The following is a 19883-nucleotide window of genomic DNA, read 5'->3' as shown; positions in this document are numbered from 1 at the left end:
CATTTTCAGAAGTAGATACTGCACAGTCCACTGATAAAACTGTTATCTCAACAGTAACAGAGTAAAAGCCAAGGTACATTGAGGCAACAGAGGAATGAAATATGAAATCAGCATTAAAAACTGGCAACTACCCACAGCTAGTGCTGTGCTAAACTCAATGTATCTGCATAACCAAAAGCACAAGTATTCAACTACCAAAGGTGCAAGTGAAACTATGATTCTCAAATAATAGGTGCCTGTGCAAGTAGAAAACAGAGCTCAACATGTTTAGCCTTCCTTAGGTTCTTGGATTTTCTTAAATGAAGCAATGTAAAGAGAACAAAACATGTTAATGGAGAACTAAAATTCATCTTCACGCTATTAGGATCTTCAAAGTTATTACTATTCTTCTCCTTATTAGCCCAAAATCTTAGAAAATCTTCTTAAACTGCTTTTGCATTAAACCATGTTTGAAGTGGTAGGTGTAAAAGCATTTGGCCTGATTGGACCTAAAGAAGTCTTATGAATTTGTGTTTTGTTCATTAACTGAAGTTTGTCCTCTACCTTCCATAACAAAACACTATGCAATAGTTAGGCCACCAAAGAGGTAATACACAAGATGATGGGCTTCCCAACTGCTGCCAAATGGAATCTGTAAGAGCTAGGTTCTACCTTCCTTTAGTGATAAAGAGGTCTTTTTCTTTTAGTCTAAACCTATCTCAAAAAAAGTTTTCAAACCAGTTTTAGGCTAGGACTCCTTTTTTCAGAAATCTACTTTTGGCTGAATTGGCTTGGAAGTTATTGGATAAGAAACACAAGAATACAGAATAACTGCAAAAACATGTAGTTTTTGGAAGAGTTTGCTGTAAAGGAGTTTGGAAGAATAAAGAAAATCTGTGTCCTGCTGTTTGAATCTCATGTGGCTTAAGAAGAGGGAATCAGAGAAAAATATCAATGAAATACACAACTGCCAAAAAATTCTTCCCACATCAAAACATTTCAAATACTGAACTCAGTTCACTTGAATACTGGAAAGTGGCTAATCACCTATGCTAAACCTTTTTTCTCATGACATTTATTTAGTCATGTCAAATTCAATTATATGAAATGAAACAGAGAACAAAATGAATGAAAATCACATTTCTACTTTAAATATATTTCCCATAAGATCACTCTTACTGCCCTCAAAAAAAAAATCCTGATTTCTCTAAATACTACTTTCTGCTTTCTCTTTTCTTATCTATCCATCTTCCCTAGTGTTTCTGGCTAGTTTTGACTGTTACACTATTAAATTAGGAATAACCATCACCTCCCCAAAAAAATAACCAAATAGTAACATACCCTCATGTTTCAAGGCAGTCAAATGTTCTTGCTTTATTTTAAGTGCCAGTTCTTGTTTCCTTAATTCTTCTGGGTCTATAGGAACTGGACTGTCTTTCTGCCTTGCTCCTGCAGGAGAACAGATCTTTCAGTCTGGACTTTGCTGGTAAATTTGTGTATCAGTACACAGGCACACATAAGCATACTTTTTTGAAAAGAAAAAATTACTCTTTCTACCTTACTTGATGTGACCATTTATGACAATACAAAGGGGAGCAGTCAGCTGTCAAATGTGATTTACATCTGCAAGTAATGCTAGGATTAACACTCCATAAAAACAAACACCCCAGTAAAGACAACTATACTAAAATTGGTTAAATAACATCCTAAAATATTTTTTCTGAATGCAAAATCATGACTGAGTAGGCGTGCCTCTGTTTTGATCCTAAAATGGTCAGAATATCCTGTTTGACCCTAATATCTACCAAGTTATCACAAATAGCACATAAAATAAACATGTTTTGAATAACACTTATCTCTTCTGGAGCAAATTCAAGTTTAACAAAGTGTATTATAGTAAAAAATACTATGTTAGTCAATATGATTCCTTACCATGAAAGCAGTGAAAAGAACTGTGCTATTAAAATACCAATCATCATAGATCAGAAGGAAAAAAAAAAAGAGATCTGTGTTATTTCATGCATTTCCAAACCATTCTGTTACCTGCATATCCAGCCTCTTTTAATTTATGCATCTATGATCAGATATTTTAAAGGTATTTTATAATGTGTTTAGAGTTCTGTAGCCATGCTATTTTGACTATTACTCAAAAATATTAATATTTTTGCAATTGCTTTACTGGAGAAGAAGAGCAGATGGAGGTGTTACAGAAAAAACAAACTAATGACATCTGCATGATACATAAGGTCAATATAAAGCAAAAGATCACATTTTGAAGTGATAAAACTACATGTGGTAAGTTGTATCAGTTTCTAGCCCACAGCTCTATCCTTGGAAATTCTTGTGTTACAGGAACACTACAGTAACACGTATTTGGCATTAAATCAAGGTTGATGCTTCAGTTACAAATCATCAGTTGACACTTCCTCTCCAGACTGGAGGAATGCACAGCTGAGTTATACTTGCAGTTCTGTCACTTTATGGTTTTTGATTTCAGGTAAGTTGTCTTGTACCAGTTCTGAAAAAAAATTTAGTTCCAAGAAACAATCCACAAATGCCAACCTAGCCACTTAGCATGCAACAGGTGACAGCTGCTGATCTTTTATTCACATGTCTAAGAATCTGCTTCTGTCTTGGCTGCATTGAATGCTAAACTAAGTCTCAGGCTCTCTGGGGCTCACAATAGGCTAAGTATTTGCAAGGCTTTGCTTGCTCCATCTACTGTGGGCAGGATCAACCAGAGACAGAGAGACAGAGACAGAGAATGAGAGAGAGCTGAACACGGAGTGCAAACAAAATGCCTGTCAATGAAAAAAGTCACCTGCTTTATGCATAATAACTCCTCAGGTACAGCTTTCTCACTTCAAAATGGAATACCTGAATTTCAGATTGCCCTTTCATCACAGTGCTTGGGCCCCTTCCTTGCTGTGTAGAATGTCTTTATAAAAGGTAAAAGGTTTAGGCTGCTTGCCTTGCTTCCTGCTGAAGTTAGGACATTTTGCATTAAAAGAAACCCAAAAAACCTGGAAGTTACATAAACCACTACCTTCACAAGGAAGTAGTTAAGACAAAAAGTATAAACAGCCTTGTATGGCACAATCCCTTCCAGCAGAAGGCCTGTTTCTCTTTTACAAATAAATTTTACATTTACACCTGGTAGATCAGGTTCTTGCCAGGCATGCATCCAAGATCTCCCTCAACAGGGCTCTGCTCTTTTTTAGGACTACAGATAATACTGGATTCTATGTTCTTAATTTACACCACATTGCAATTACACATAAAAATTATGAACATTGAATGATCCATGCTACTATATGGTTGCTAAATGAGTCTTAGGGTATTGGATAATTTACTCATTCCATTCCAGTACTATTATTTTAATTGCTGAGGAACACATTCAATGCAGCTAGCTTGGTTTGTGAGTTTGTTTGTAGTTTATTTAGTTGTTAACAAAGTAGTATTTGCTGGCAATTAGATTAAGCCTCTTACTACAGACCACCACATTTATCTTGTTGTTTTACCATGATTAAATAATGTTAAGGGTCCAGACATCTGAGACTCTGCCATAGGAAACCTGGGATCAAGACAGGAACAAAACCTGGCCTGAATATGAAATGTGTAGAGAATCAGGTGGGGACCTGTCTGCTCACTGGAGCTGCCTGCTTTCAAGGGGCCTCAGTCCCAGCTCAGGTGGTGCAGAGTATGACTGCCAGAGGGGCTCCTGGATGGTCAGACAGGGAAGTTTCCTTAATATTTGAAGTATATATGTCTTACAGCTGGCAAGTAGGCAGAATGTAATAAAATTTTATTAAATTTGATAAACTCGTTCTAACTATTCCTTTCCGTTCCAACACAGAACGTGGAGTAAAAATACTTTCTATGTGCCATTTAGAATAATTATTTATATACATATAAAGTGATGCAGGAAGGATTTTTGATCTTTTGATTTTCACATTTTATAGGGCATCAAAGACAACACATATGTTTAAATAAATGCAATTGCCATTTAAAACCCTCTGCCCTCCTTTATCACTACCAGCATTTCACATTGACATGTCACATTTGAAATTTTAAAAGAGGAATTAAATCCAAATTAAATGTCTTTGCTTACTCATTTATGTATTATTGACATAGTCACACTTCAGTAATGCTTAGCACTGCTAAAACAAAGCCTGGGTTTTAAATACCTTTCTGTTTAGTAGGTGATTTGGCAGAAGGCTTTTTGGCATCTTTGGCATCTTTCCCAGCCGCTTTGCCTGGGCGTTTCTGTGAAGCCTTCTGAGTTTCTTTCAGTTTTTGCTGCTGCTGACGTTCTTCTTCTTCTTCCTCCATTTGTTTGAACTCTATTTCAGCTGTTACCTTGACACCACAGTCACACATAGTACAGTACATAGTATCAGCTCTATGCAATTAGTGGTTTGAATTGCCTATACTTTATGAAAATACTTGATGAGAAGTAAACACATAAACAAAATGAGATATTTTAACTATTTGATTAAATTTTCATTATTTGTCAAAAATACAATTGTACAGCAAAAATGAAAGAAAGAGTGGGTTTAATTCTTGTAATCATTGCCTGTGCTTGAGGAGAATCTGAAAAATACAAGGATCAACAGTATATGAAGCAAGCCTACAGTTACATGGTAAGGGTGCAAAAATTCATTTATTTTTAAATGATCAATGAGGAAAGAAAAATCAAACCTAGAAACCAAACATTTGAAAAGTTCACCTACTTTACTTCTAGCTACACAGAAAAAAAAGGAATTTAGCAGTAGCTTTTCAAGTTGTGAAAGGTTTAAGCAAACACTGCATCACAGGTTTAAATTTCTCAATCTTCTCACACTTCTACTGAGGGAAGAGAGTTTTTCATCGAAGAAGTAGATATAAAGAGGCAAAATTTAAAGTATTTCTCTCAGTACTGGAGTAAGAAGGTCAGTTATAAATACAGAGGTGCTGATAACACACAGATTCCAACACTTTCCTCATAGAACGACAAACATATTCACTGAAAATATCAGCTGAGGAGCAGGAGGCATGAAAGTGAGACACACAGAGCAGATTATGTGTTTAGATTGCCTACTGAATGTGAGGCTTTAAATGTATGATCCAGAAATGTTTAAGTAAATAAAACATTCCTTACCATATTTGATACAGCTAATACTGCTTTTTGCCATGTATAAATAATAGTTCTTTCATCATTCCTGCATGTAGCCACCCCATTTTCAGAATTTACATCCTGAGGACTCTTCCGCAGAGTTCTGTTGTTTTCTGTCTCAGCATTTATTTCTGATGAAAGCAATTTCCAGGAAACTAGAGGAATCCTCAAAAATAAAATACAAGGAATAATTCATGCACTCCTTTGTAAAAAGTGTTAATAACTACATTGGATAATGTGCTGAAAAAATGAGAATGCTATTTTCAAAACTTGAAATAGCAAGAGAAAAGGGAGGAACTTTCCTTATGGCCAAAGGTGATGAAGTGTGTATATGACAAGAAAACTGTCTGATTTAAGTGTAACAGCTAAGGAATAATAACAGATGGATAAAACTATGTCAAATGACTATGTGATTTGCTGATGAATTTCACATGGGTTAGAAGCAGAGTTTAATTACTCAGGTATTTTCTAAATGCACTGCAAGAAGGTCAAAAAGAAGGTGTCATTATTGATGGTATTTTTTATATTGTTTTATATTGTTAAATTATCTGCTGCTATTCCTTACCTTTTAATATGTCATTCAGCTCTGTGCATCTTTGTAGGCTGCTTTGATTTACATTTGTCATTACATAACCCATTTAATTATGTTAATTGGTGCAGATTTCAAACCTTCTAATGTTCCACAACAATATTTTAACTTATTTATGTGAAGATTGTGCTGGAAACTATCAGCACCACAGAGGAAACTTATCTATAGTGGATTTCCTCCTAAGACAGTTTTTATAATGTTTCACAATTCAGAGATGCATTAGTGAAAACATGTGAATCAGCCAAAAAAATCAGGGGGACATGTAACCTATAAGATGATTTAAGATTCATCATTTGACTCTAATCCTCAGTTAAAAATTCTTATTTCCTCATCCTCTTGAAGTACACATAGACATATTTCCACATAAACCCACAAAGCTATCAGTGCATTGTACTTGTTCATATTTGTATAACTTAATAATGCATTCCTACCTTCTTGATTTGCCTTCATCTTCCTTCTGCCCTACATCTTGATTCTGCTCTACATCTTCCTTTTGTTCTACATCTTTCTTCTGCTCTACATCAATAATATCTAACAATGGAATTCTAGTAAAATCTTGACTGTCTTCTGTTGGGATTTTTCCTTCCATTGCCCTGTAGTAGTCATGAAGAAGTCTCTTGGTATCTTGGAAACGATCCAATTCAACCTCAAGAAGAAAGGACAGAAGGATTGCAATTCAAAATAGGACAGAACAAACTTTTGCTTAGCCATTTATAGTGTATTCAATACATACTTCTACTTGCATCTACAATGTTTCACACTGTTATTTCTAAGGAGTGGTAAGAATCTTGGTTGTTAAAATAGGAAAAATAGGAAAAATTCTTTACAATAAATAATCACAGAGTCACAGAATATGCTGAGCTGGAAGGGATGCACAAGGATTGAGTCCAGCTCTCAGCTCTGCACAAGAGCATCCCCAAGAGTCACAGCATGTGCCTAATGTTCAATGTATTAAATTTAACTACACTATATTTTGATGTATATATATTTCTATAGTAGCAAGTATACTACGGCCAACATATTACATAGATCTTATTTTTGAAAGGAAATAACATCCCTAATACCATAAAATAAAAAGGGTTATGCCATTGAGAAAATTTTAAAAGTCATACAGTTTTTCTGGACTGAAGCAATCAACAGACTTTACACACGTAAGTGTCCTGAAGGTCTTTTTGTGTGAATCATCTCGAAAGAAATCAAGGAAGATTCAAGAAGCATTTAACACCTGTCATGTTTTGATTTATTGATACAGTATGGTGTTAGTCTCTAACCGACAAAACAGTACTAAATATTCATGGGAAAATGCACAAAACCACATTCACAAAACAAAGGATAAAACCTTTGTGGTGTAAACCAGCACTTATCCATAAGTTAAGGAGGAAATATCTTCTAACATAACTGTGTGTACACAGAAAGACGGAATGAAATCTGATAAACAGCATTTATACAAATCTATGTGTTTACAGAGTAACAGAGCCATCCAGGGAATATATGTGACTTTCAACAGAAAAACCCACAGATAGAGAGCTCAGTTCCAAAGAGGCCTATTTTTGACTGTTTCTAAAAAAAAGTCATTACATAAAGTTATTTCAATTTTAGTTCTGTAGTTTTAGGATTAATAATTAATTTATTTTGGGGAATATATATTAAGTAAAGAGTCAGATCATGCTTTCCTTTAAATTTTTCTTTATGAAAGTAAAAGCTTTTATATGGTTAATACATGTGTTTGTCATTTTAAATGGTGTTCTGCAAATCCACACAAAATCAAATTAGATTCATAGTGAATCTCCACTGGACTGCATCATAGGTGTCCATGAAATTCTGTTAGAATTAGGATTGCAAAGTTATACATGATTATAAAAGGAGAATATTAAAAATTTCTAAGCTCTGTAACGTTAATTTGTCTCCTTTATGCATATAATTCAAGACGGATTTTTTTAAATACTCAGGCCTATAAATAACCTAATTACAGGATGAATGTGGTTCAGATAGTCAGCAGTTATTTGATATTTCAACCTCACTCTTTAGTCAGTGGCCTTAAGTATTTCTTTAGGGCATTATTTAGACTCTTTGAAAATGAAGTTAACAATTTTCCTACTGTAACAACAGACTATTTCACAAACTTTATACTTAAATTACCACGAAAGTCACACAAAATATATTAAACATATAAAAATAATACAGAGAATTAAAGGCAAGAAGTCCATCCTAAACTGATTAGACCTGCTTTTTTCAGCTAAATCATCATCACAAGGCATGCTTTTAAAGCATTGTTTTCATTGTCTTCTTTACAGTTGCCAAAACTTTCACAGAATGGTCACTTCAGTTTACAGAAAAGCCTGTCTAGTCTAGTCTATTCCAGTCCAGTTTCAAACCAAAGTTATGTATCTAGAACAGCAGTAACAGGGAAATCCTATATTACTGCAGGAACTGAATGGTCTCTTGAAGACTTTAAAGTTAGATATCTGAAACCTGGGTCATATTTGAACTGAAATAATTTTGAGCTATGGGAAATACTGTAACATCAAGTGGGTCTGCAACAGTGGGGAATTAAATAATTTGCGAATTAAAAGGAGATGTCAATATGATTACAGAAGGGTAACAGCTGTAACATTTTTATTACAAAACTCAGATGATTCACTGAAGTGATAAAGTTGCAAAAAGTAGCACTATAAAATAGAGATTGAGAGTTTGGGGGGTTTGAACAACAATAATGGTCCTTTTCTTAAACTTTTCTGCCTGTCAAAGTGAAATGTATGGAATGCCACCTACTTTTTGTCTCTCGAGCTTCTAGATAAATCCAGAAGAGACATGAAGATTTGCTTAACTAATTCTCAATCCCTCACATATTTGGAAATTTCTCCCAGGCTTACTGTCCTCCAAATCTAAATCATTGTCCCTGTCCATTGCAGACTCTGTAGTGGTCCATACCTGCATAAGTGAAAAGAAGTGGTTCATTGCAATCCTCCTATGATCTGGTAACCAGTGTGTATTCATGATATCAGTACGTTCCTGCTCTGCATCTTCCCTTCTGCTATCACAGATATCCCAGAGAAGATCTCTTAGGTCCTAAAACACAAAATCAAGTATGATAAATAGTTATGAAAGATAACTTAAATACCTTTTTTTTCTTGCCTATGTATAGGACATCTTTTAATTTGTGGCTTTTTCTTTATTGCTATAAATATCAAAGCCTGGTCAAATCATATGCTTACAGAGAACTGACAGAAAGTGGCTTTACAAATGTGACAGAGAGAAGAATACAAAGATATGATTTCAGTGTGCCGGCTGCCTTGCTCATCTCAGGCAGAGATGATCTATCTAAACTAGACAAACAGAGACTATGAACAGCTAAAATCTCAAATGCACTCACAATTTTCCACTTCAATGGTTTGTTAACTAATACACTAAGAATAATACTCAAAGGGGATGTGCAATATGAAAAATTCAGAGAAAATTATGTCAGATTTCAAGTGTCTTTACAATCTGGACAGCCTTCATGCCATTTTTCTCTAACATTCTTTTAATTAAGGGCTCTTCAACTAATGTATGTATCTAATAGCAGCACTACTTGGCTCCTTGAGAGCACTGAAGACATACTAAGCATACAACATGCATGCAAACCCTTGGTTCCCTATTGCCATCTCTGCATGGAAATAGTGTGACAGGCCACTTTGTAGAAGGAGACCATGGGAATAGAAGCATGCTATTAAATGCAGTACTAAGGTAGGACAAGATGACCTGTCTCTTGGGCTCCAAGCAGTTCTGCCTCACCTGACCTGTTTTGGAACAAAAAAGGTGTTCCAGACTACTAGCTCTGCCCTCAGGAGCTTAGGCTTCAGTTGAGGTGATTCCATATTCACCAGGTCTTGGTTTCAGCCTGGTATGCCAGATCCTGTTTCTCTTCACCTGTACAAATACTTCAGAAAAATCCACTAATTCTCTGTTGGACAAAAGCCACAGGGAAGCTGACTAATAGGAAGTCCAAACACATCAGTGATAGCTGGAAGTTACCCCAGGTGCAGGCAATCATATTTTCATGGTTGTCCACATTGTCGTGTATACACCTAAGGATATGCCGCGGAATGAAAAACACATAAACATACAACTTATCTGTTAGCAGTAATGGGTTGATTTTGGCTGGCTGCCAGCTGTCCACCTATCAGTCCTCCTCACAGGAAAGGGGGAGAAAACATGACAGAAAAAGTTCACATGTCAAGATGGTGATGGGAAGATCACTCACCTCTTACAATCATGAACAAAACAGACTCAATTTGGGAAAATCCATTTAATTTAATGCCAATTAATAACAGAGCAGAATAATGAGAAATAAAGCAAAATTAAACCATCCTTTTGCCCACCATTCTTCTTCCCAGGCTCAACTGCTCTTCTGACTCTTCTGCCTCCTACCTGCTGCCTGCCACAGGGAAAATGAGAACGGGTGGTTGTGGTGAGTTCATTATACATTGCATCTGTCACTGCTCCCCCCTCGAATTCTTTCCCTGCTCCAGAGTGCGGTTCCTCCCATGGGATAGTCTTTCATTGGTTTCTCCAGTGTGGATCCTTCCTATGTGTGCAGGCCTTCAGGATTGTACTGCTCCAGTGTGCAGACTCCATGAGCTACAGGTCCTGCCAGAACATCTGCTCATGCAGCATGTCTGCCTGATAGAGCATGGGTGGACTGCAGGATGGCTACCTTACTTCCCTTTCGTCCTCCACGGGCTCCAGAGGAACAATCTGCCTTACCATGGTCTCCACAGGCTGCAGGGGAATTTCTCCTCTGGTGCCTGGAACACCTCCTTTTACTCTTTCTTCACTGATCTTGATGACTGCAGAGCTATTTCTCACATGTTCCCACTCCTCTCACAGCTGCCATGCCTTCTCACAGAAGCCATCTCTGCAGACACTTTGCTACAAAAATTTTCTACTTAAATAAAGTATCACTCAACATAAACAAACTGATGTTTTGTACAAACTGCTGTACAGCACTTTCCAGTACCTTCCTGAGACACGTATCAGGAACTTGGCAAGCGACACAGGTGGGACAGCTGATGTCACCTGATCAAAGGGACATTCCACACCATATGGCACCATGCTCAATATATAACACAGAAGGGGAAGAAGGAAGAAGAAGGGACATTTGGAGTGATGGCATTTTTCTTTCCACGGGACAACTATGCCTGATGGAACACGACTTTCCTGGGAATAGCCAAACACCTCCCTGCCCATGAACTTGAGTGGTGAATGAACTCCTCCTTTTGCTTTCTTCTGTGTGCCATCTTTGCATTACCTTTTAAACTGTTTTTATCTCAGCCCACAAGTTTTCCAGCTTTTGTGATTCTCTCCTCAGTTCCACTGGTGGGGGAGGCAGTGAGTGGCTGTGTGAGGTTTAGATGTTGGCTGGGGTTAAACCACAACAGCATGCCAAACAAAGTCTTGGCTGCCCTTTGGGCTTTAGGCCTTTAAGAAAGTTCTCATACATCACAAAATGGGGTTTTCTTTTACATTTTACAGTTGGTGTCAGAGAAATTTTGTTTTCAGGTTTTACAGCTGACATTTTCCAGTGCAGACAGTGTTTTAGAAAGGGTCCAGCTGAGATGAGAGAGTTGAGCAACCTGAGAGTTGGAGAAAAAACATTACGAAGATTACCACTGTTTTCATTTCCTCTTTTTTTTTCCAGCATCAAGGAAGGATAGTTGACAGCATTCTTATATGCAGGGAGGTACAATGAGCATGGCCTAAAATGTTGGAGAAGGTATCATCTTCACGTTCACCCAAAGGCTTGGGATCCACAAGGAACAGACAGGTCATTCAAAAAAAGAAATTCTGAAAATCACATATTCATTACAAACTGCTTAGCCTTATAACAGTATCTGAGTCTCAGTGCATCATATGTGAGTTCCACCCCCTCTTAACAGAATTTCAATTGGATAATGTCAAACATGGATTTCTGTTATGAGCAAAAGTCCAAATATTTTAATTTTACCTTTCTAAAATATAGGACAGAGGGGTCCCAGCCTGTTTATAATTCCATTTAGTAGAAATTAGGAATATGGATGATGATTTTTAAGTCCTCTAATTCATTCTATTGAAATAATTCCATAGAAAAGGAGGTCCAGAGTTTTTTCCATCTCAGTGAATTAATCCAGGATTCCATGAATGTTCTCTTTGACTAACAGTGTTGTCAGTATTCTTCTTTCCCTTTTTTGGGACTGTTTCCTGATATGATTCAACTGAAAAACATGTCTGTTCTGAAATGGGAGTCTGATCAATTCAAAGATAGCTCTACTCTTGCCGTATGTTAAATCTGGCTCTGAACTTGTTAGCACCTTTGCTGTTATGGATTTTTGTGAAGAACATCCAGGACATGTATGACCAGGCAAAGATCTACCTGAATCAAAACATTTCAAGGAAATTCTCTGTACTTTGTATGAACCAGTTTTAAAAACATGCATTACCATACACAACTTACACAAAAACTAAAATACTGCCAAAGATTTCTTAGATTGTCCACAGAAATGTCCACAATTGTAAACAACCATACAATGTGAAGAAAAGGAGAGCACTGTACCAGAATAATACAGTGTAACCTAAAAAATTAAGCAAGACATAAGAAAATTATGGCCAAAACAAAAAAATAGTTGTGAAGAACACTTTATGCACAAGAGGAAATTAAATAGTTTAAGAGGACTGGTAAAGAAGAAAAAAGAAATAAATAATACCATTCATGTTATATGAATTTTATATACAATGAATAATAATCTAGGACATATTGTAGCTTTTGCCATTAACTTACAGTAACTCTTTGGTGTAGTTCAGCTTTTGTTTCCTCATCATCTCGCAGTTCATCAGAAATAGAATTAAAATCTGCTTGCCACTGAGATACAAACTCCTGCTTAAGATCTGGACGCATCAAATAATTTTTGTAATTTTTTCTGTAAGTTATGGTAAAAATAATTTTGGTGTTAAAAGACATACAGAATGCCATAAGAAAAATAAAATATACTAATATTAATGTAATAAGCTAGTATTTCTACTCACTTAATATCTGCTATGTAATGAATCACTGCATGCTGTTCATCCCTTAGGCATCTAAGTATAGCTTTGATGGTATTTATATATGCATTTTCTATCATTTCCCAGCGAGGTACTAAAAAATCAATAATCTCCTGTGAATTTTTTAAAAACATAAAAATTAAATTATGTATTTCTCAGTAACTCACTTATCTATAGCATTAGTAAAGACATAAAAACATTATGTCATGAGAGTGCATTACTGAATTTTTTAACTATGTATTTCTTTGGATTTACAGTTGATTGTAGAGATTGTACCAACATAGAGCTTCATCCTGTAAATTTCTTTGAAAAAAAGTGGCAGGTCTCAAAAAGAATGGGAGGTTCCAGAAGACTGCTCCAGTATCTGTGGTTTTGGATATGCTCATTAATGACAAACATGCTTATATTATAGTACTGAGTACTAAAGTATGAGAACTTGTCATTCCTGTTTGAACTTGTAAACATCTAAGCTGACTGTCTAGTGTTCCAAAAGTGATGTTTGACTGACTGACTGTCACAAAATGTAAATAAAGTCCATGGCCAGAGGAAACCCAGCGCATGCAGTCATGAAGGAAAAATTGGTAAACATTAGGAAAGGAATTACAGAACAAAATTCCAAGCTTCATTGTCCTCCTTTGAAATCTACATTCGAAAAACTGCATGCAGTCACATCTTCCCATCTCCAAAAATCTACAGCAGAATTAGAACAGATTATAACTGGATTGGAGAAGAAAAGAAACACTGAGCAAAATGAACAGGTAATAGATCTCTGTCACATCTTAAACACCTTCAGAGGGTGATTATAGAATTATTATTCTTGTATCTCATGACACATGAGTTAGGGTCATCAAACCCAAGCAAAGAACACGGTTTAAAGAAAAGAGAGAGGAATACTTTTTCAGATGGAACATAATTATAAAGCCTATGTCATGGAGAACAAAATTAAATTTCTTCGAAAAACAACTAAAACACGTAATCATGGAAGAACAGTCTATTGAGAGCTACTAAACACAAAACGTAGATATAAAGCCATTTCAGGAAACCCCTGAATTTCATGGGGAAAATATGCAAGGAAATATCTACCCTAGGAGAAACATTAGTGCACACATTCCTGTATGGACTATTCTTACTCTTTGTATGAGATCCTCAACTGACCCTTGTCAGAGACAGAAAACTGATCTAGTAAGTCTGTACTGGTGTATTGTAACAGCAAAAAGGATTATTATTTTGGCATCTGTGTTCTTTACCATAATTATAAGGAATTTAGGAAAAAAACCAAAATTTTAAAGTATGTTTATTTATTGTATGTATTTTAGTAGAAAGAATTGTTTTTATAGTTACTTATTTATCACACAGTACTAGCACAACATTTGTTGAAAAATACTGAAGAAAACAACATGCACTGATGCAAAAAGTTTATGTAGAACATACACAGAATACTAAGAAAAACATATACTTTCATATTTAAGACTTTTAATCATGAATTAATGTACCTGGGGAAGTGGTTCATCTACATAAATCCATTCATCTGATCCTGGTTCTGTTGGTGGTGGTGCCTCAGGAGGGGGAGGAACCAGATCTGGTAAAACCTTTTCTTCTGCTGGTGCTATTTTTGCTGGTGCTATTTCTTCATCAGACCCTTGATATGAATATACAATTAAGTACCTTCAAATATATTTTAAGTATCAGTAAACAGAGATGTCTGTGCTATTCTGACAAGTTCAAAATAATGGAACAGATTCACTATTTCATCACTTAGGTGTTCATCAAAAATACGCGAATAATGTAATCAGCAGTGCTCAAAGAGGATTGGGCCAGAGAACATCTAAAAAAACTTAATATCCACAAGTCTGTGTGGTCCTGATGGGATGCATCTGAGTGAGCTGGCAGAAACCATAGCCAGGCCACCCATGATCATCAATGAAAGGCCATGGAAATCAGGAGAGGTGCCTGAACACTGGGAGAATGCAAATGTCATCTTGGTGTTCAAAAAGGGCAAGAAGGAGGACACAGGGAAATACTGGCCCCAAAGGTGATGGAGGCCATCTGGAGGCCATCTCTGACCCCCATGGAAGACAAGAAGGTGATCAGGAGTTGTCAGCACAGATTCACTAAAGGTAAGCCGTGTCTGACCAACCTGATTGCCTGTTCTTTTATGAATCTAACTGAAGGACAGCTTGGAAGCTATCAAAATAAATATGAAGTTAAACAATATTAATTGACCATAGCGCTTATTTCTCCATAGGGAGTAAATAGCCCTTTACTGTACTTCCGTAAGATAGATGGATTCTAACTGCAATATCTTTGATCCATATGCATCAATAGGAATTTTGCCACTGACTCCAGCAGGGCTACCAATTATACCAAGCGCATAAAAAAAAGGATCAATTCCACCTAGGTAGTTTTCTGAAAACACTCCATTCAATTTTCTGTCAGATGTGCTATTTCTAAATATTTTTCATGAACTAGAGACCTTATGCAGCAGTAGTGGGATAAACTTTCACTGTAAAGAGTACTTTTCCAGTTAATACTTTTTTTTTTTTTCATTTGGTGGTAGAAGACATATCAAAACTTTCTCATAACAGTTATGAAAAATACCTCTGGTTATTCACAGGTCTCCTAATACTGGTCTACTTGATGCATTTCTTCCTCTAGATACTTTGGCTTTTTTGCTTTTTTTAATTATTATTTTAAATTACTTTCCCTTCTCCTTGATTAAGAAGAGAAATGGAATAAAATGTATCAAAACCACTTCTAGTTATCCATATTTTTATGCTGCTGCTGTTGATAAATGAATATATGTTGAATGAATGTATAAGAAAGTTAGACTTTCTTATACCATTATGCTATCTCACATAATGAAGATGCTAGCTGTAATTTTTAAACCAGGAAGTAAGAACAGAACTTAAAGTTTTAATTAATTTTTAATGTGAAATTGGTCCAGGTCATCTGAAAAGGTAAAAACACAACAGGAAAGTCTAGTGTTCTGGTGCAATTATCACTAACTGACACATCCTCAAAGTCTTCCAGGGGCAGCAAAAATGCAGGTTGCCATTTAGTTTTATATAGTAATTATTTAATTATAACGAACAAAGTCTTTTGTTTCTAAAAAGTAAGAATGTGAAAACTTACTTATATTCTGCTTTTTCGCAATTTCTTCTATTATAATTTCCTTCACTGTTTCACACACGTGACTTTCTTCTGTCTCTGCATTTACACTCACCAGAGTATTTTGACAGACTGAAAACCATTTCTCTAATTTTGGCCATGTGTCTAGAAAGCCAGAAATTCTACAAAAATCATATTAATGTATGAAAGTAAAATCTAAGTAATAGAAAATCATAAATTTTCTAAAATTAGTAACCAAAAGAAAAAGCAGGCCATCTAGTTTCATACTACAATAACTCCATTCACAATAAACCATTTTAAACATAAGAAAGTTTTCAAAATCCTTGTCTTAAGTAGTCTTATGTATTTCCTACTTCCTGTCACAAGCTAAACCTACCTTCCTATATCACAAATAAGCTGGTAATAATACAAAATAGTCTGAGTTAGTTAACATTATTGAATATATAGAAACAAGATTTGTTGTTCTTGATTTTGCCCTTTGTGTAATGTTAATCATCTAGTGATTTAATTAAAAATAGAAAATTTAGTGCTTTTTATAAATGCAGAAATCCAAAATAACATCTTAGAAAATCTGTAACTCAAATCAAGTGCATTTCATTCAAAGGCAGTTACATCATGTGTGATGTGTATGTATAGCCAGATTTCGTGAACACAGATTTGGGCAGGGCTCTCCCCACGTGGGTGTGCCCTTCCAGCCTGTGCAGTGGATGTTTTAGGTCAGGCACAGCGTGTGCAGAACTGGCCCCACTGTTTAAGTCCTGAGGTCCATCTGCCACAGCCAAGCGAGCTTGGACAGTGACAGTGAAGCCCTCGGGACTGTCACAGAACCCGGTACTGACCCTACTTGGCATCCGAGATCTGACAGGATGGGATGGCAGGGAGGCATTTACTGCCAGGGGACGGTCCCCACTGAGACTCGAACTCAGGTCTTTGGGATTCAGAGTCCAGAGTGCTCTCATTTACACCACAGGACCACCCACATCATGTGTGATATACCTCAGATATATGTGTACACATAGATATGTATATATACAAATATGTATATACATAGTCCCTGCAATATATATCTGAAAACTAAATGCTATTTGGAAGAATACACTGGAAAGTCAAAACACATGAATTCAAATATTCTAGGATTATTTACATTGTGCGAACAATGAAAATGTGCTTTAGGCTCCACATTAGAGAAATGCCTATGTAAATTTTTAACATTAAGCATGTCAGTATTGTGATGGATCACAAATGAGATTCAGATTAGTTACATGCCTAAATATCTGCCTGGAGCAACTTTTTTGTACTTCATATAACCTACCTATGTAGGACCTGGTCTTTGTCTAATCCAATCTTCTCTTCTAGGATTCCAACATCTGAATTTTTACTTCTCTTCTGCTCTTCAGTTTGAGCTTTATCTGATGTGTGGAAAACAGCATATATGAGCACATATTTAAAAAGGCAATTATTCAGGTTGTTTGCCCCAAGTAAGATATTATAAGAAAAGATTCAGTGTTCCTTGATCTTCTATTTTTCATTCAAAATTGGATACCAAACTTCCTCAAAGAAAGTAAAAGTCACAGAACATCACGGAAATAAAAAATTAAGCTGCAAAGGACCTGAAGACACTGTCTTGACTCTCCTAATGGATGCTTTGTAATCATAGAAATCTCCAGTTGAAAGACGGAGCATTCCTCTGGGCAGATTACTTCAGCCTTATCTACTCTACCCGTTAAAAGGTATTCTCCCAGTCTCATCTGAATCTTCCTTGAAGCAGCTACTTCTTTTCACAATGAACAGATATTCTACTGCATCAAAAGACAAAGTATCAACTCTCTCTGAGTCTACTCTAAATTTTAAGAAACTTTTAGTTCATTAGAAATAAGTCATTTCTAAAAAATTCTAATTTATTGGAGGTTTTTGACTTCTATCACCACATTACATTGCATGAAATAAATTCTGTTGTATTTCTGACATTACATATGTTCCAAGCATTTTGGAAACACAAGGTCTTAAAATTATTGGGAATTTCAAGTGTCTATACATTTATCTTCACCACATTGTTAGCAAAAGCTCTGAAGATTTTGTCTCCTACATAAAAGCTAAATGTAAAGTGTGCTTTAATTTAACCTGCATGCCATCTATGTGCTGCAGTGAAAACAATGAGGAAGAATCTCCTTATAATTTTGGATAATATGGGACATATTCATTTAAAAACCTCATGTTTTGCCAAGGTGTGCTAAGGCAATTTAAAGTGTGTAGTCTAAAAGTGAAACAGCCCTCAAGAAGCCTTTGATGCCTTTGCCTTGGTTAGCTAAAAATGACAATTTCTAAACACCCACTGACTAACTGAAGACAAGACAAAGGCAGCAATGAATAGGGAATTTTGGCACTCCCAGCAAATGAATACCTTATGCCTCTGTAATTTCCTCCTTTCCTTTCCAAATGTGTCTCCTGGACAAAAACCAATTTACATACATTTATCTGCACTGAGGGATATTTCTGCAACTGTTGTAACTTGTTTTTTTTTCCAGATGCTGTTTTATGTGACATCTAACACCAGCCACTGTGCTACCTCAACTCCCATGAGAGTTCAGTACAAACTCAAAATACACACATGCCCTTGCACACTTCTGATCTGCCTTTGACTGAAACAAACAGAAGTATTTGAAATAATCTGGAAGTATTCAAGGCACAGTTAATGAAAGGGATACTGTGAGTTGTAGAGAAATTGTGCAGTAATGCTATTTTGCATTAATAACTACAACTTAGAGATATCTGCTTGTCATTTTACTTTTATAGCAGTTAGAAACTTACACTTCAGGTCAGCTGCACGTTTCAGTACCACAGGGTCTGAAATATCCAACAACACAGAAACATCAAATGCAGGTGAGGTAACAGGAGGCTTTTTAGAGGTTCTGGGATCTAAAGCAAGTGAGAGTTTTTCCGAAATTAAATCCTTTGCTTCTGGATCATTCCCTGTATAGGCTTTGTCAAATAGCTTTGCCTGATTAATTGTCATTGGAAACCCTTCCACAATCCACCCCTTCTCTGGTGGTATTTGGCTAAAAGTAAATGAAGAACCAGAATTATACAGTGAATTGACAGCATAATAATAAAATCTAAAGAAGAGCTTGCTCTAGCAGTCTTTCATTCCTTATTCAGTATATTAAATATCCTGATGAATACTAAATATGACAGGTATTACTAAACTGTAAAGCAATGGATTTTAAATTAGCAAAATCAACATTAGGTCTAATAAAAAATTAAAAAAATCAGAAATAAAACTATTTTTGCTGTCTTGATAAAGAGTTTTCAAAAAAACTCTCTATAGGGGCTCTTCTCAGAGCTTTAATTTCACTGTTTTCCCAATTAACATTTGTATAGAGGTAACAAAACTGGAAAATCTGTTCTGTAACTCTGAAGTATACTAATGGGAGTAATAAAACTTAAGTCCTAAATGCACACTGGGGTAGTTGCAACAATTTTCTGTCAAAAAAGAGTAGACAAAACCAAGTATCTATACGATTTCATACTTAATGGCTTCCAATAGGATGTCAATGAGTAGTTCATCAGGAATACTTTTTCCTTTCTTCAGCCATTCCTGTGATGCAGCACCAAGCTGGGCACGTACAGATAGCTGTGAAGAGTGCAGTGTATGCTCAAAATGTTCATACCAGTCATTGTGAAAAAGAACAAGATTCCACTTCTTATATGATATACTATTTAATTTTTTTGTTATTTAATGGTGAGGTTTTTTCTATTATGGGGATAGTTCTAACTGTAAAAAATGCCTAGTTTAATTGTACTCTTCAACTGAATTTCATCACTACACTCATAAAAATGTCAAAAGAAATGTAGTTGAGAAACTGAGGATATGAAGGTCAAGAAATCAAAGAGTAAGTGTCCTGGCTCTAAGCTTGTTTTGATTCTCATTATCACAAATCCACTTACGGTTTCCTACAGTAGCATATAAATTTATTA

General features: G+C 35.8%; 1 protein-coding gene across 1 annotated transcript in view; it reads right to left on the bottom strand.

Moving 5' to 3' along the window:
* Positions 1-19883, bottom strand: part of SPEF2 (sperm flagellar 2) — a 70759-nt gene that overhangs the window by 24879 nt on the left and 25997 nt on the right. Inside the window, exons 12-23 of the mRNA XM_071580724.1 lie at positions 19436-19539; positions 18717-18964; positions 17221-17317; positions 15912-16069; positions 14273-14418; positions 12765-12892; positions 12520-12658; positions 8655-8792; positions 6155-6369; positions 5120-5300; positions 4167-4338; positions 1321-1428 (exon numbers count right to left, since the gene is read on the bottom strand). Of these exons, the coding sequence (XP_071436825.1) occupies positions 1321-1428; positions 4167-4338; positions 5120-5300; positions 6155-6369; positions 8655-8792; positions 12520-12658; positions 12765-12892; positions 14273-14418; positions 15912-16069; positions 17221-17317; positions 18717-18964; positions 19436-19539 (1834 nt within the window). The remainder of the gene's footprint in view (positions 1-1320; positions 1429-4166; positions 4339-5119; positions 5301-6154; positions 6370-8654; positions 8793-12519; positions 12659-12764; positions 12893-14272; positions 14419-15911; positions 16070-17220; positions 17318-18716; positions 18965-19435; positions 19540-19883) is intronic.

Source organism: Pithys albifrons, chromosome Z (assembly GCF_047495875.1).
Source record: "Pithys albifrons albifrons isolate INPA30051 chromosome Z, PitAlb_v1, whole genome shotgun sequence".
In the NCBI taxonomy this organism is placed as follows: Eukaryota; Metazoa; Chordata; class Aves; order Passeriformes; family Thamnophilidae; genus Pithys; species Pithys albifrons.
This window is presented reverse-complemented; position numbering and strand designations above follow the sequence as displayed.